Genomic DNA, 17500 nt, shown 5'->3' with positions numbered 1-17500 from the left:
GTCACATGGTATGTTGAATGCAGCACTGGTTCAAATTAGATGTTTGTAAAGTCAAAATACTAAGTCTTTAGTTTCGAACGACTTAGCAAATTGAAAAGATAAGACTTTCTTATTTTATATTTTAGCTTGTTAATATTGGTAAGTTGAGTTTCTAATTCATTCGAAACTATAGATTTAGTATTTTGACATAACAAACATCTAATTTGAACCAGTGCTGCATTCAACATACCATGTGACACACAAAAATCGATGTTTATCTGTGTTTTTTTAATATTTGCTTTTAAATTAAGAAATTGAATAACATATAGTACAAAAATTTGAATTATAATCTACAGTTTGATACAAAATTTACTGACATAAATTCAGGAAATAGTAGTTTAATAAAATTTTGAAGTCCACAAACGTGATGATATGGCCTTTCACCTGTGACTCGTATGGAAATTTACTTAAATTTACTTTGTTTTTATACAAAACTATGTTCCATCAATCAATTTAACAAGACAGACAATTTCAACACATTTTAAGAGCCCAGGTTTGCAAAACAAACAAAATTCCATTTATTAAAATCAAGATCCTTTAATTTTAAAATCTCAAATTATTAAACATATATTTGATCCATTTTTTATCATTCCTACACTCTTACTAGTTTTATTACTAATGCATTACTGACAAAAAAAAATTGATATGATACTAAAGTATGTATTATACTATTAGATACCTTCTACTAAAGGGTATTTCTTTGGCCATCGTTTACTGATCCTCATTTTCCATATTAGGTCATCTTGAATACGATCATGGAAGAGATGACACACTTGTCCTAGTGTATGAATGACAAACTTGGCATCCAGATAAGAACAGATCAACATAAAAAGTTCAAGAGGAATAGTGTCCAGTTTCAACTCTGTAATCTTGGTAGCTTGTTGCCAATTGATTGTTGTAGATTCTTCCTTTCTGCATGTAGAACTCATGGTTTACCAAATCATGAATTGTGAAATACTTGTGTGAGGCCTGGAAGACAAATAAAGAAAGGAAATTTTATTGTATCTTGCTTCTTAATTCTATAATTTAATTTTTCTCCTATTATTTAAACAGAAATCAAGCAGCAGAGATAAAGTCATGATTCTTAACAGCTAACCCTAGATGACACAAAGATATGAAGAAACATGTACTTACAGTCCTCTTATTAGTAAGAACAAATACCCCGAACTCTTGATTTAAGCAAATTTGAACCCATTATACAGTACTCCTTAAAATTAGTTTCACTAGTAAATACTGTTAAACCTGAAGTTGAAAAGGTAATGCTAGACATTTATAATAACATCACTCTAATCATTCACTGAACCTGAGTTAAAAAACTGCCCATGGAGTTGCAGTTATTTCTTCACAGATAGTCCAAGTCTAACAACTATTGTTCTACTAAGTAACTAAAGTGTAACCTATAGAATGTTGGTATTTCAATTCAAGACACTTGAAGGCCATAAGAATAGAAAAATCAACATTCTCCCAAAATGTACTTACAAAGTAGATTACTTTACTTAATAGCCAGTCTGTGAGTCAGGGAGACATTTTCTGGTGGGTTTATTCTCGAATATACCTTTTTGGTCCTCTCTTTTTAAAAAAATTCTGAATGGAAATTTGAACTCCTTGCAATATCTGGAATCTGAACTCCCATCAGTGTGACCAAAATCATAATAGTTTCCAGGTTATGAGGGAGTAAAACCTATACCTCCATCCAAAACAAGATAGTGACCACACATGTGCAATAAAAGATTTGATTCCTTAAATCTATAAAGCCATTTCCTCTGTGGTCTTCATGAGTTCTGTTGATATAGATGGTCAAGGAAAGCATGTCTGATAATAATTGTCTTTGTTATGATAGTTTCTGCCCATAATCACAAACAATACTCATCAAGTCACTTGCAGAAGCTAGACTTGTGTGTGAAAGATGAGACAGTAGTAATAGTAGTATCAGTAGCTGTAGCAGAGACAACAGTGGCAGTAACAGTAGCACCAGGGTAGCATTACCTTCACAGAATGTGAAGAAATGTGGACCAATCAATGGTTTTATCCCTGTTTTAGACTGATCACAATCTAATAGTCATAAGCACTTTCTATTTGATCAATCATAGTATGCCAATTTGAACACTTCTACTATTTTGTGCTACCCGAACAAAGTCCATCTGACCTCTAAACTCTACATCTTCTTGACCAAACACTGTTCAGAAGTTATTTCTCGACATTGTGTTTTTTTTAGGTTAGGTTAACATATCGAACTCTTTATGTAAGTACATTTCGTTTTGTTTCTAAATTGTGAGGAATTAGGTTAGCATTATTTCTTTCAGATGCAGCAGTCTTTTGGCACATAATAATTGCATTATATAAATATTTCTTCCATCAATAACAACTTACAGGATTCCTACTTACATTTTTTTTTTGCAATCATAATGTCTAAGCTTCAACTACAGCATATGATATTGTTGCGTATCTGCTTGTTTGTGAGAAATTCTTTCCGAGGAACTTCAGCGATACAAGTCCTTTCTGGATTAAACCAGTTTACTCTTTCTTGATAAAAACTTTTAGTACACAGTAATTTCACACTCACTCTGTTTCTCGTCACTTTAAATTAACTACTTTTATAATACACGCTATAAATCACAGTGATTCAAAATCTCAATAACAAAACACACACTAGCTCGAAACGGAATTGTAAATTACCCGGAACTCTCTTCATTCATCCCACAGACTTTCTCTGCCAGGCTTATATACTAAAAAGGAGAGCGTCCTGAACAAACTCGGTCTTCCTCGATAATTCATGATCATTCGAGAAATTCATCACGTGTTACCAGCATCACGTGACTTCCACTGTCATAACACTATTATGCAATAGTCACATGATAATGAATGAATAAGGTGCTTATTGTTAATTCGTTTGTGATAGGCAGTTATGTTAATTATTGTAAACATATGACACTAACATATGCTAAGCTGCAGTATATAAATACTTCACTTCACTGCTAAGTTATAAAAAAATGCAGTGAGTTTTTCATTAGTAGTTTCTAATAATTAGTAAAACTTTTACAGGCAATACCATGTCACTGAAAACCTACAAGTTCCTGACTGGATTAGCTGCTCAGCATGTGAATGTAACTTGTTTAGTGTAATTCATCTTTATGTGTTAACAAACAGTTCTTGGATTACTCAGTGGTTTTTTTATTGAGGAAGTCAACAATACTGTAACAAACTGGTCTCTATGTTACTGTTAGAGAACAAGATCATCACAATGGTCCTTACACACTTCAATACTGGAAACCATGACACTCCTTTGTAGCCCACTCAATCCCCTGAATTTGGTCTCACCAACTCATAAACTGGATGTTCAATTTATTCTTGCTACAGAGTTACCATATTTTTTACTTTGTTAACCAGATCTGCTTTTTAATTTAGGTTTTCCGAATATTCTTTGAGATGCTTTTCATGCAAAGACTTAAGCCTAAAAATAATGGATAAAGAATTTGTTTACACACAGTTACTAAGTAAAGCAATTACTCACACAAATATAAAAAATAATCAGCAATTACTCATACAAATATAAAAAATAGTCAGCAATTACTAAACACACACAAACATGTGTACACATCACAAAAATAAGCAAAACAACAACCCAATCACATTCTTCATGAATCATGACATTGTGGAAACCAATAAGTTAATCAAACATGGGTAATTGGATGATGCAATGTGCATCTCAAGTTACCAGCTGTCTCAAGTAGTCCCAAATTATGGTACTCAAAATAAAATGGTGGTGCATTCCAGAAAAAAAAGAGATGAAACATGAACAACTGACCAAATGATACACTCATGAATAAATCATCAAGAAAAAAATTGTCCAGTAGCTTTAAAAAGAAATGAAAGAATAATATGTTTGAGGGTCTCAGAACCACATTAAATTGGATCAACAACATATTGAAATGGCAATAAATAATCAGTTCCATTACAAACATGTTAAAGGGCTCAGAAACCTGATGTGACAGGGTCTACTTACCCTATCCTCATACAGGGGTGAGAGTAAAGCAAAGTAGTCATTACCAAAAATGTAACCTGCAAACTGGAGCAACTTGAAAATTGTTAGCAGTTTATATCTTAACAGTTGCCCTATAAATACAAAACAAATATGCACATACAGCTTACACAAAAAAACACATTTTAAAAAAAGCATTTATTGTACAAAAAAGTGCAAACATAAGTTTAAAAATTCCCAAAACTAAAAATAGGCTACATGCATCTTCTGCTTTTATTGCCTAAAAACTAAAACTAAAAAAGTCACTATTGAGGCCATTTTCAAATTAAGTGCAGATACATTTAGAATTAATAATAGATGGCATTTCTTTACTCAAAGAATCATGGGTATCTTGAACAAACTGCTAAGGCCATGTTGTTGAAGCTGAGTCTCTGAGATCCTTAAAGAAACAGTTTAATCAGATTCTTGAATCAACACCCAAATGAACAAGATGGACTGAATCACTTCCTCTCATACTTATCCTTTCTTATGTTCTTACTTGACAGTCTTAACACAGCCCATGATTGAGGTTATCCAAGTTTTTTTTTTGTTTTTACTTTACTGAACTAGCTATTAACTCCCCAGCACTTGGTGAAGGTAATCTTGCTTGCTCAGTACTTATTTTTCCCACACTACTCACTTGCACTTTTTGCAGTGGTAGCTGACAAACTAACAGTGGACTTTGCTGTAAAGATACCTTTCTCTTGCATATTTCTAACACTATTTTTCTGAACCTCAGCATTGGATTCAGTGCAACAACCTCATTTTTTGAAGGGTATCTCATTGATTTCCACCAATTTTCTGGTTGCTTGTGATCTTACTTTTAAAGTGACTGGCTGAATTTTATTTTTTTCCTTACTTTTTCTTTGGACTTGAAGGCACTATAGCTCATCACCTGGAAAGGTTTTTTACTTAGCTGTGTTGAGAATAATAACATTCAGTTCATTTTCAGTATGGTCATTACAAAGGGCCTTTTTTTCCATTGCTTTCATATTTCAGACAAAAGTTACAAACAATTTAAAAACATGTCCAGGAATATCAGTTTTTCCATACCTACTGTTCATACAGCCTATTTAAAGCCCATCTTTCTTCACACTACTGTCAACAGCATCTATTTTTCACAGATTTATCACTGAAGACTGTGTTATCTCCTTATTTAAAGAAAACCTAGCATGATAAAACATCTCATACAGTCATGCAGTCGATGATACTTTGGATATAAACAAAAGAGGACAATAAATCAAAATTAACATAAATAGTTTGCTACCTAGTGGTACATTATAAAACTAAACAAAATTTTTTATACAGTTTATAAGTATAGTAATACAAGAAATGCCCCTCTTAATTTTTCATGGTTCCCAAAAAATTCCCAAGAAGGAAATCATCTATAGACAGAAATCTTCCACCAACGCTCAAAGTTATCAGCAACTGGGCAGATGCATAAAAAAAATGCAAGATTTGTATTGGTCTAAACTATCAATACAGATATTAAGACCAAAATGCACAGTGCAATAAATATATCATTTCAATGAAAGAAGACTACACTCAAACTCATGGATAAATGTGAAGATTCTTCAAAATGGCACACTTATGAAAAGCAAGGTTACCCTTAGTTGCTGCTAAAGCAAGATGTGAAATCCCTCAACCACAAAGGAAATAAATGAAATGGAGGAAGATGTCATCCATCCACTCTGACTTGCAGTGGCTCTTCCAAATCTAATAAGCTGAAATCACTAGCCAGAGATTATGGGATGTAATAAGATATTAATATTTCAAGATAACAACAACATTAAAATATACCACTTCAAAAATTATGCTTTGGTAAATTTTGTAGGGATCACAAAGATATCACATGAACAGAAATTGGACAAACAGTTGTGAATTGGTCAAATGTTATAATTTTCCTTTTCTGAAGGTGTATTTCTGATAGGTACTTACCTAGCTATTCTCATTCAGTGCCGCCCTCCATATGCAAACACTTTTTTGCTTATGCCACAAGCTTTGAAAATCCCATCCAACTGGAATTGACTAATTCAAATGTGTGTCACATGCAAATTACCATGCAAAAATCCTTCACCAAATAAAAGCACAGCACACATTCTTGACACATGTGACTCCCTCTATCCAATTCTACCAAACTATCACTTCAGGTTTTGACAGAAAATGGAAGAACTGGTTTTCAATGGGGAGGAAGGGTAGGAAATGTGAGAGGAGGAAGAACCTATCAGAAATAAATTTTCAGTATAGGAAAATTATAACTTCCGATATGGTCCATTACTTCCGCTTACATAAATAGGTAGAATCCCACATTCAATAGGTGGAGAGATCAATGTGAGGGAAAGAAAGAAGCATCCTTCAAAAGTTTCCAAAGAACACTCCCCAAAAGGAGATCTTCAGAGTCAAAGATCATACGTGGGAGACCACACCACTTCTGAAACAGGTATATTCTTCCCCCATTGTGGAAAGATGTCACATATATGGGCAGAGAGATGGAGGAGCACATCTAAATGGGAGAAACCATGGCAGGATGGTGATCCATACATTATTTATTAAACTCAAGTCTAGAAAACATAAAAGATTAAAGGATGTGCCCCTAGGTGCAGAGTGGCTAGGGCATGATGGACCATACACGGCAAGTCAACTACATTCAAAACTCATGCCACTGGGAGCCGACATCCACGTGAGAGTAGGATGTGGATCATACTGTTGGTAATTGAATTACAATCCAAAACCCCGCCACCAGGTACAAACATCCAAGTGGGGGTAGGAAAGAGGATCATACCAGCAATAAGTCAACTACAATCCAAAACCCAGCCATCTGGAGCGGGTAGGTAAAGGATCATACTGTCTTAAACTCAAGTTCATGAGACCGAAGGGAATCTCGTACTCACCCGAACTATGAATGGGCACATGATAATACTGTGAGAAATTGAATGATCGATCCAGGAACTCGACATTGAAAACAAATAATGACTGAAACCACCCCGAGTTCAGTAACATCTTTTGAAAAGTAAGCATCAAAGGATAGAAGAAAGGGAAGAACCATAGTGATCTACAAGTTCCTCTCCTGTGACCCACAATACAGATGAAGTAACAAGAGTATAAATAAGTGAGGGAGTATATATATATACATCTGTGATACATGTGTGAGGACTTATGTTGATTGGTTTAGCTCTAAATCCAAAACCCAGCTACTGGGAACTAATATCTATGTAAGATGAGGGATCCCAATCGAAGGAGTGAACTGCAATTTTGACAGCTCATTCCCAAGTTACATAGTGGAGGATATCTCGTCATCTACACCAACAGAACACCACCACCCTACTCTCAACTGAATTCTTTTATTATAATTTATATATATTATTGGTATTTCATTAACACATTCAGGAAGGACACCTCCACGATCCACCATCCCAGCTGCTTGGAACTGGAAAGAAATAAGGACTCTCAAACTCCACTAGAAAAAAAGGGGGGAGAAAGCACAGTGGATAGTCCAGAGGAACAACAACACCTGAGACAGTGCAATGGATGACCATACCGATATATTCAATACAAGGCATGGCAGGGATGGGCAGCTATCCCCTTTTGCTTTACCCATGTAATCCGTGGGGTGAGTATGGTCTGGAATGGGCAAATGTATGAAGCAAACCTATTGCAAGGATAAACCTACAAGCAATCTTTGTGAACACCCACTCTCTGCAGTGTATGTTGTATGGCCATGGAATCACAATATGTAAGTCGACATGGTCTCACACAGTTAAAATATTCAGGTCAGGCACCAGTTGTCACAGAGCAGGATTCAGAGAGAAAAAGAGGGACATGCCCCTAAAAAAGAAGAGGGTACATATATACTAAAAGGTAACTTACCCAGTCATAGTCTCATGAAAGAGTGAAGGATGTAAACAGATGGATAACAGTATTCCGACAAGGAAGAAATTGCTACCCAAAGCAGAGAATGGGAGATGAATGTATGAGATGTAGACCCAGTGCTCAACATAAAAAGTACCTCCAACAGACAGCAAGGTAGACATGCAGGGAAAAGGGGAGTTGCATGATCGGAGTGAAGACACCAGGAAGTGATAATGGGTAAAAGGAGACAAGAAATAAATGGCCAATCGATTCACAATCCAATCCCAATGGTAAAGGATGAAGGGAAAAAAATCACAAACAAAAAAGTGAAGTAAGGAAAGGAAACATGGGAAATGGATTCAAAAGAAGGAAGCATTGAAGCTAGACAACTAATAAATGGTGTTAGTAAAATCCCCCAAATATGGAAGTTGGGTAAAATGACCAAAGGTCAAGGCATAAAACTGGTATCCAATCATGTGGTGAAAAAACCCAAGATAATAACATGTACTGTGGGCAATCACAGTCATGCAGAAACAGTCTAACCAAATGTGATCATAGGCTGTATATTAAATCAGGGAAGACCCAAGAAGTGATTGAGGTGAGACTGATCAATCCAGAACCTCAATCAACATCAAACAAACAAGATGAATGAAGAAAACCCACAGGTAAGACAGGTAAAGGATGGGCAGGTGCCAAACATATAAAATGAATAACGATGATAATATCTCAGAATGAAACAAAAGAGCAACTAAAAAAAAAAATTGACTTTAGCATCACAGATATCCCACATGATGCTAAAGATACGGGAGTAGCCCAAAAAAACAGACTGGTGGAAAAAATAATTGACCATAAGACCCTATTAGCAGTGGATGGCATACAAACAGCAGTTTCCCACCCTAGAAGATCCTTAAAGCAAAGTAGCCACGTGTAAAGGGAATGAACTGAAGATTACAAACACCTCAGTATGGAGGGAATAAGGAGGAGATATCCCACAAAAATCCCTAAATATAAGTGGAACACCGAAGAAAGGAGATGAAAGGTAAACATTAACTGTAGGAGTGTTGATAGAGTTAAATGAAGCTAAAAAAACTAAATTGGGGATAAAATGGATAGAATTAAAAGTGATGCAAATGACATAAAATCAGGAAGAAAATCTGCCTGATAGTAAGCTAAGACAAAAAGAATTAAAGCCTGTATAGGGCAAGGCTTGCAACTACCCACTCTCAAAAGAAAGACAAAAAGATCATCATGAAACAATGTCCTGAGAAGGGAAATATACTGTGAAACGTGTCTAAAAAAACTGAAATAGGCCTAGCAGATCCTGCAGTAGAGGCCTGGAAGGCGAGTAATATTGGGAGCAGGTAGGGTAGATGTAGTTAAAATGTTAAGAAATTGTGTAGTGAAATAAACATATGCATGTGATGTTATGTGTTGAAGAAAAGATATTGAACCTAATAATTGATTAATCCATAAGTAGAACCATGAGTAAACCGAAAATAACACACTTATTAAGCCTAATCAAACAAGATATTTAACCTAATTATTGATTAACCCAGAAGTAGAACTACAGATAAACCAAAAATAACAAACACTTGTGAAGCTTAATCGAACAGTACAGAACATAGGATATCACTAAGCACCAAAATAAAAACTTAACTTGACAATAAATATGTACAATATTGAAAGAAGTTTGTGTGGACTTCTCAAGGGTTCTACACAAACTAAGTGAACAGGAAGAAGGATAAAAGATAAATAATAACAAAAATGAAATAGACATGACTGTATAAAATCAAAGAAGTGTGTAGTAACAATAACATATGTATGAGATATGATGTATGGAAGAAAAAACAATATAGTTAAACTAATGATTGATATACTAGTAAGATGAATTACAAGTAATCCTAAAATAACAAAGACCATAGTAAGCCTAAGCAAATGGTATAGGAGAAAAGATACAACTAAGACTAATTGCTAACCTGAACTTGACTACGAGTATTAACCAATCTGATGAAACTTATTTTATGGAACCCAAATAACTATAGATAATAATATTAACAATAAAATTATTCAAAACCAAACAGTAGAACATCTTATCTTTCCAAAGTCGTCGGACTGTATTTCAAATGCGTGGGCCCTAAACTCGAGGTAAGGCCCAACGAAAGTCAGTTCATTGGATGATCAATCTCTCGACCAAGTAAAGCCAAAAATCTTCCTGCTGATTACCATGACCTGAAGCCTGTATAAATGTGTTAATAGGACATATAACCTACGAAGTGGTTAACATATAATTCATAATGCAAAATGAATAACCAAACACAAGGGTATTGACAAATAAATAAGTTTTTGTAATGAAGTAATAAGTTCTATAACCAGGTAGAAATATAAGATAATTCCACTTCAGAATATCTCAACAAGTTACAAATATCACTATTGTAGAATAAAGAGTAAACTTGTTGAGATAAATTAATACAAAGATATGGAAAAAAATGAAAATAAAACATTTGAAGAGAGCACCAGCTAAACCTTATAACATGAGTACTATCAAATGAAAAGTGGTAGTTGGGTAGAATTGAATAGAGGGAGTTACATACATCAAGAGAGTGTGTTGTGCTCTTATTGTTGGAGTTTTGTCGCATGATGATTTGTATGAGAGTTGTATTTGAATTAGTCCATCCCAGATGGGTGGGAGTTTCAAGGCTTGTGGCATGTGCAAAAATTGATTTGCATATAGAGGGCAGCACTGATCGAGAATAGCTCTTTATATGAGCAGAGGTTATGTACCATATCGGAAAACAAAGAAATGTGCAAAAACAGGTTCCATGAGGAAAAGATTAATTAGAAGAGGAAATCAAAATGAAAACCATAATAAAATTCATCAGAATAACCCAAGCACATATTCCTAAACCAGGGTATAAATGACATAAAAAAACAAAAACAGAATAGACCATATTAGACCAAAGACATTCACTATTACAACGAAAGGATTTACTAATTGAGTACAGAAGGTTAACATTTTCCTAAACTAAACTGAAAATGTATTTTCAATAGATACTTACCTTCTCACACAAAAAGCTTTCTTGACTTATACTGGCCTCTATCAGCACAAATTTTTGCTCGCCACTAGCCTTGATACTCCCACTTATTTCTGCATCCTAACATGCAAATAATTATGCAGCAACCCTCCACCAATAGGAGTACAACACTACTCCTATCATAACTATTGCTCTCTCTAATCTTGAAGCTGTTGACCACTTCTTGATTGGCTGTCTTATTGAATTCATGTGTTTTCACTCGCAGTTTGATTTACTTATCCACAAGTTTTTACTTTCTTAATTTTTCTATTATAATTACATTGTTCTTCACCATTTTCATTCTCTTTTGTGGAGAGTTATGAATTATTTTATTTATCTTCTCATTATAAGTGATAGTGAAGAGACTCTTTATGGGCTCTCTATGAGCTTGGAGACTGAAAGAATAACCATGAAGTCAAACAAAGTGATCCATGTTGGAAAAGTAATAATCTCTGAACAATGGCATATAATACAACAGTTAAATCATTCAAATAATGAAAACAAGTGAAATCTGGATAAAATAAAAAATAGAAAGAGCTGACAATTTGACTGACATTTCCCAACTACAAAAGATAACTACTAAAAGGCTAAAGATCCAACACTTTATATGATGAAACTGCTTTCATTTATACTTGACAAGTAGCAAAGAGGAACCTTACAAGAAAGAAGGCTGAGTAAAATCTTCACCTTCAGGAAGAAATGATTAAGCTACAAAATGTGAAACATATTGACATTGTGGAAAAGTAATCCATATAGGCAAAGAGATCATAGTTTTACTTATAAATCTATCATTACCCATAGAACATATCACAGATATACCTTGCACATGTGAAGAAGTTTTAGGAGAAAAGGATGAACTTAACACATACATGCAGACTATGTGCTTTCCTTTTAAGACTTGTCAAAGGTTATAACACAAATCTGCAATAATCTTTGACCAAATGAGCAAGCCCTTTGAGGAAAAATCATGCAGGCAATACTGACATCTAAAGAAAAATTCTTGAAAAAAGTTTCATCTCAAACTAGGGAGAGGCTACACAAAACCTAGGCATATACAAGAAATGATGTAAAGGAACAATCTCTATGTGGTACAAAAAAACTCCTCCTGAAAGTGCTTAAGTTAGTTAGTCATCCAATACAAAGCAAAAATTAACTCCAGTGAAAAAAATACACAGTAGATATTTCAGGTAAGATGTAAGAAAGAGTCATACAATCAAACTAATGTACAGTACGTACAGTGCATAAATCATAGAAATTTAAATCTAAGATAAGTAGGAAATGAAATGAAGCACTCCAAATTGACCTAGTTCCAATCCAGCAGTTTATGCTTTAAACTAAGACCTATGTTTCAGAGATCTAAAAATATACCAATCTGAATGGTATTCTATAAAGAAGACTGTACACGTCTATCTTAATATTCAATCTCTATGTCTAGCTTAGTAATTACCATAGGTGTTACAAAAAACATGAGAAAAGCTTCAACCAACAGAACAATCAATGTTGATGGTAATGTTAGTAAAATACTACTCTTAAATGGTCTAAACTTGAGGTTCCAGTAACAATATCATTAATTTATTATAGGGGGGTCTTCCACCAGCTCAAGAAATATTTTCAAAAAGTTTGCTTTCTTTATTAAGTCTAGAGGTATCTTTGTTTGGTAGTCCATTGGAAAGGAGTGTGCAAACTCCCTTGTAGATCTTCTGCTCCTGATAAAAGGTCACATTGGAGAAGGCCTTACAGACATTAAACAAGTTGGTTGGGTTAGAGGGCACAGAAGCTACATAACTAAGAGCAGACTGATAATTTGAAAATTTACTTAAAATTATGAAAACATTAACAAATGAAACAAATTTACAAGAGAAGAGGTAGAAACATCTTCCACCGCAACAAAAGAAAAGTTGTCTCACCCAAAAGAATAACCGCAACTTTAAGAGGAGAATGATAAACTTTACATAATACTAAGGCCGAAAGTCCAAAGTCTGGAAAGCCTAAAGGCAACTTGATAGGCTTTTCAAAAAAACTAAAATTTCATAAATCAGGTAACAATATAGCATATCTTCTCTACAACTTTTACACTTTGTAAATATCAATTCAAAATTGGACAAAGTCATCCAAAAGAAGTATCACTAGAATTTTATACAATAATTTGATAGAATAATTCAGTTTTATAATTAGCTTTTGGGCAAAGCCTTATCAAAGACATGAAAGACACACAACATCAACAATGATTCCTTCATGTAAATAACAAAATAAATAGAAAATTCTTATAAAAAACAAAATGTACACATGTATGTAAAAAAAAATATATTTCTAAAGCCATGTTGAGAGATATTTATTAAATGACACCTTTAAAGACATTTTTATAAATTATCTATCATAAATAAATCAAAACCTTGTTTACAATAGGTAACAGACTAACAGACCTTCAACTTCCTGAATCCTTCATCAGTTTCTTTGTTTTTGAAAGCAGGAACCACAAAAGCAATATCCTATTCAATACTTCCACATTCAGTTAATTCTTAAAAGATACCTATTAAAGCCCCTCCACTTTCTTACACCTTTCTAAGTATTAGGATAAATCTCATCAAGCTCAGCTTAACACTTTACTCTCTTGGTAATTTTTTTTTCTTTTTCTGAAACAATTCTATACTAAATAATGTTTTAATTATTTCACAAACTGAAAGGTAAGAGAAGAGTTTATCCAGATTGTTACTACATAGCTTCACACTTAATAACATTAAAGGACATATTCCCAATTCTACACTGTTTACTTAGCCACTCTAGACAATCATGAATTATAAATTATTTTCCACACTTGTACAGCCCTAAGAATAACAAATAATATATACAAATTTAATAAACTTAAATATCCCATTGCTATTCTTAGCATGGATATAAATACTGCAAAACCTAAAAGTATCATAAAAGATTTATCAGAACACCAGATAATTTCAAACTACAAACAATTTTAAGCCTATTAACAAATTTCTAGCATCAACAACAGCATTATTAAAACATGGAAGTTCTGAAACATAAACTGTACAAGATTTACATCGCAATCTCATAAAAATATATCATATGATAGTACACAAAATTGACGAGGCTCTGTCTAATCAAAATTATGTTTATTATTACACAGTTCTTCTGAGGTCCATAAAGATAAGTGGATAAAAAACAGTAATGCAGGATCCAGATATTAAATATGAATCACATGTAAAGTAATAAGAATTCAATTTTAAAACACTGTGAACTCATCTAACATATCTTTTTACCTGCCCAAAAATAAAAATATTTAGATATTACTCATTTATTAGTGTGATTACATGACTTAACATATCACATTTCATATGTATAAATCTGTGTGCGTGTATAATGGAGAGTAAAAAATATATTCTAAGTCTTATCTTTGTACTTTCAATGTAGTTGAGCATTCCAGATCCAAAAACAATAAATTAAGTAACAAAATAAAAAAGATAATTACATGATTCAACCCATCAGTATCAGCCCTCATCCACCATAATCAATCAAAACAATAAAAATAAAATTAAATGCAATATAATCCTTTAAGTTTAAATACATAAACCTATTTAATACTTTTGTTGTTGTTTTTTGTTACAATTCAAACAATGTGTCACCACAGTGGTATCACTTAGCAATACAATCCAATGTCCACAGATTTTATTCAAATAATCACTTCAATGAAAAAAGTAACATCTGACGTTACAAACTTACAGTTACACTATAACAGTATAAGTATAATTTATAAAGTTACTTACTGATTCAGTCAATGGTCATTACTTATTAAAATTAAAATTTAATTATGTTAGTACCCCTGCTTTTAGATACAGAAATTAGTAGAGAATAAAGAATATATATAATTTAATTGTGTAAGTTTTAAAGTACACATACCTTAGCCTATTTCAAACACAAGGTTTTACATTTAAACTAATATTATAACTCATATTTATAAACATTAATGACCTATTTATTTCCTTAGCAAGGCCTACTTTAAATTCTTCAACAAACGCTTGTTGCTTTAAAAGTTTAATTTTTAAAAGTTATTCTTAGTTAAATTCGTAATTATGTGAAGGTATTAATCACTTTCAATACATAATACAAAATAATAATTCTTACCTTAATTATTAAGAAATGGAGAATATTAGATCTATGTATACCATGTGATTATATTTATTTGATTTTTTTTATTTTTCATCAACAAACATGACCTAATAAAGGAATGTACTTGTATGATACTACTTATTCTGAATCATCATTCCAAGCGTTCATCCAAATCGTAATTTCTGGCATCTATTTTTGTTAATAAAAAAAAAAAATTTTTTTCCCTGATAAAACATGTCACTAGAAGAGTAAAAATACAGAATCATTATGTAAGATTTTTATTTAAAACTTGTAAAGAATATGTACTTAAAAGTCTATTATGTAGATATATTTTTCTTTTCAATTTCATCAGTTTAATACTTAAAACTAAGCGTGGAAATACAGTAATATTACACTGTCTAAACCTGATTTGTAATATATCCAAGTGAAAGTACTGAAACTGAATTAATTTTAGAACTACATCTGATAGGTTCGTTAAATGGAAGATTCGTTCAAAATTACGTTGTAGTAGTAGTATTAAATCTCTTACAAACTAAGTCGATGTTAAATGAAATAGCGAGACTGGACAAAAGTGATAAACAAAATGAACAACTTTTATTATATTTAAACACTAAAGATAAATTGATGTGTGCACTTGCAGTTACTTGTATCCAGGGTCATCATTGGAGATGGACCGATAGGAGCTGCCACCCTCAAGCTAAATGACAGTTTCTGAAAGTAATTTCTTGTCAGACCAAATTAACATAAATATATGAAATTAAGCAATCGTATAGGGTCCTCATTTCAACTGAAGCGCTTATGCGAGGTTAGACTTCTTTGTCCCCTACCCCAAGCCTTTTGTAAAATAATGTTCCTACTTACTTCTAGACTGTATATAATGATATTTCAGACCAGACTGCTATATCTTAGTGTCAAATTAACCTCGCATTTACCCAGAGCAACATGTGATAACATGCAACTGATCTATTTCATTTCCCATACTTGGGTCCATAACCTCTAGATATATCCAACAGAACCATTCAAGGATACTGCTGTCGATATCCTTTCACAATGTCCCTTTAAGTAATATTCTCCACGGGCGAGAACAGGTATTATCAACGAAACAATATACATTTAATGGTTTTCTTTACCACATGCTATATGAAACAAATAATGGATTTAGATTAAATATTATTAGAATACAAGGAGATAGAAACACAAGTTATATTCCTATAATACAGGTTTATAGGATACTGTTACGTCTCCGTTCGTTAGTTAATTTTCCGTTAAAACTCATACCGAAGAAACTTTACCGATACTACAATTAACAATTAGTGACGCGCATGAATGAATTAACCAGAATCCCACTGTCCCTATCTACTATCTAGCGAAACCACAGCCAAGGGCTCTTGGAACACTCTTGGCTTACCTCGCCGAACATATTCCGAATACAACTTTACGATACACTTAATTTCAACTATCGCTCTATAACAAACGCTATAACTCACAACGAACGTCTCACGTGCCCAACAATATTCTGTCCGCATACATTCAATTACTCATTACCTTACGTTACTTCTTGGCCGGTCTTATATATACAAGACCCCAATCTAGTAGTCTCCCGACATTTCATGAAGGTTCGAGAAGGAAGTGGCGTGATAAAAGCGTCACGTGACCTCTGCTGTCTTAACAATACTTTTTCGGAAATAAAATTCAAAACAACGATTTTGTTTGTTTTTTTAGCTAAAAGCTATACAATGAGCTTCATCGTTTCCCTTCTCAAAACCGAGTAGAGTTTCTTCTTCGACGGTAGCTTTTTCAGGTGACACGTCTTCAGCAGCGTCATTTGTTCTGTTGTTCACTTCATCTCAACTGAAATGTCCTGGACCGTGATAACACCAAAGCCTGTTGGCATGCACCGCTCTTGGCTTACCTCGCCGACCACATTTTATCCGGAAAGTCACGTCTGAGAGACGATCCACTATGACATATGGGCCTTCCCATAGAGAAGACAACTTAAGAGACTTCCCTTTGGTCTTCTCGTGATTATACAACCATACCTTGCCTCCTGGTACAAAGCTTACTTCAGTAGATCTCTTATCATAAGTCAACTTCATCGAATCAGAAGACATTTTCAAGTTTGAATGCACTTGATGGTGAATAGCATCCATCCTTTCCGATAACACTTTCACAAACTCTGACACATTCTCAGGCAACTCTTCATAAGGTGGGCGTCCTGTTAACAGATCCACTGGCAACCAAAGTTCTCGACCAAACATCAACTTTGCTGGAGCGTATCCAGTCGTTTCATGCTCTGCTGTCCTATAGGCCATCAACAGTGGAGGGAGTAAGACATCCCAGTCATCTTGTCGGCTATTACAAAACTTTGCCAATTCCTGTCCCAGTGTCCAGTTGTACTTTTCTA

The 17500-nt window shown here is 33.7% G+C and overlaps 1 protein-coding gene across 3 annotated transcripts in view; it reads right to left on the bottom strand.

Moving 5' to 3' along the window:
• LOC106469679 (F-box/WD repeat-containing protein 9-like) overlaps positions 1-15255 on the bottom strand; it is a 62574-nt gene extending 47319 nt beyond the window's left edge. Inside the window, exons 1-2 of one of the 3 annotated variants that reach the window (XM_022398257.1) lie at positions 15112-15255; positions 719-1008 (exon numbers count right to left, since the gene is read on the bottom strand). In XM_022398257.1, the coding sequence (XP_022253965.1) occupies positions 719-968 (250 nt within the window). In that variant the 5' untranslated portion in view covers positions 969-1008; positions 15112-15255. Of the gene's footprint in view, positions 1-718; positions 1009-14753; positions 14835-14886; positions 14965-15111 lie in introns of those variants that run through there. The other 2 variants (XM_022398258.1, XM_022398259.1) reach the window with 2 other exon arrangements.
• Positions 15256-17500: the final 2245 nt, after the last annotated feature.

Source organism: Limulus polyphemus, unplaced genomic scaffold, assembly GCF_000517525.1.
Source record: "Limulus polyphemus unplaced genomic scaffold, Limulus_polyphemus-2.1.2 Scaffold3610, whole genome shotgun sequence".
In the NCBI taxonomy this organism is placed as follows: domain Eukaryota; kingdom Metazoa; phylum Arthropoda; class Merostomata; order Xiphosura; family Limulidae; genus Limulus; species Limulus polyphemus.
Note: the sequence above shows the minus strand (reverse complement) of the source record. Positions and strands in the feature narration are given on the sequence as shown.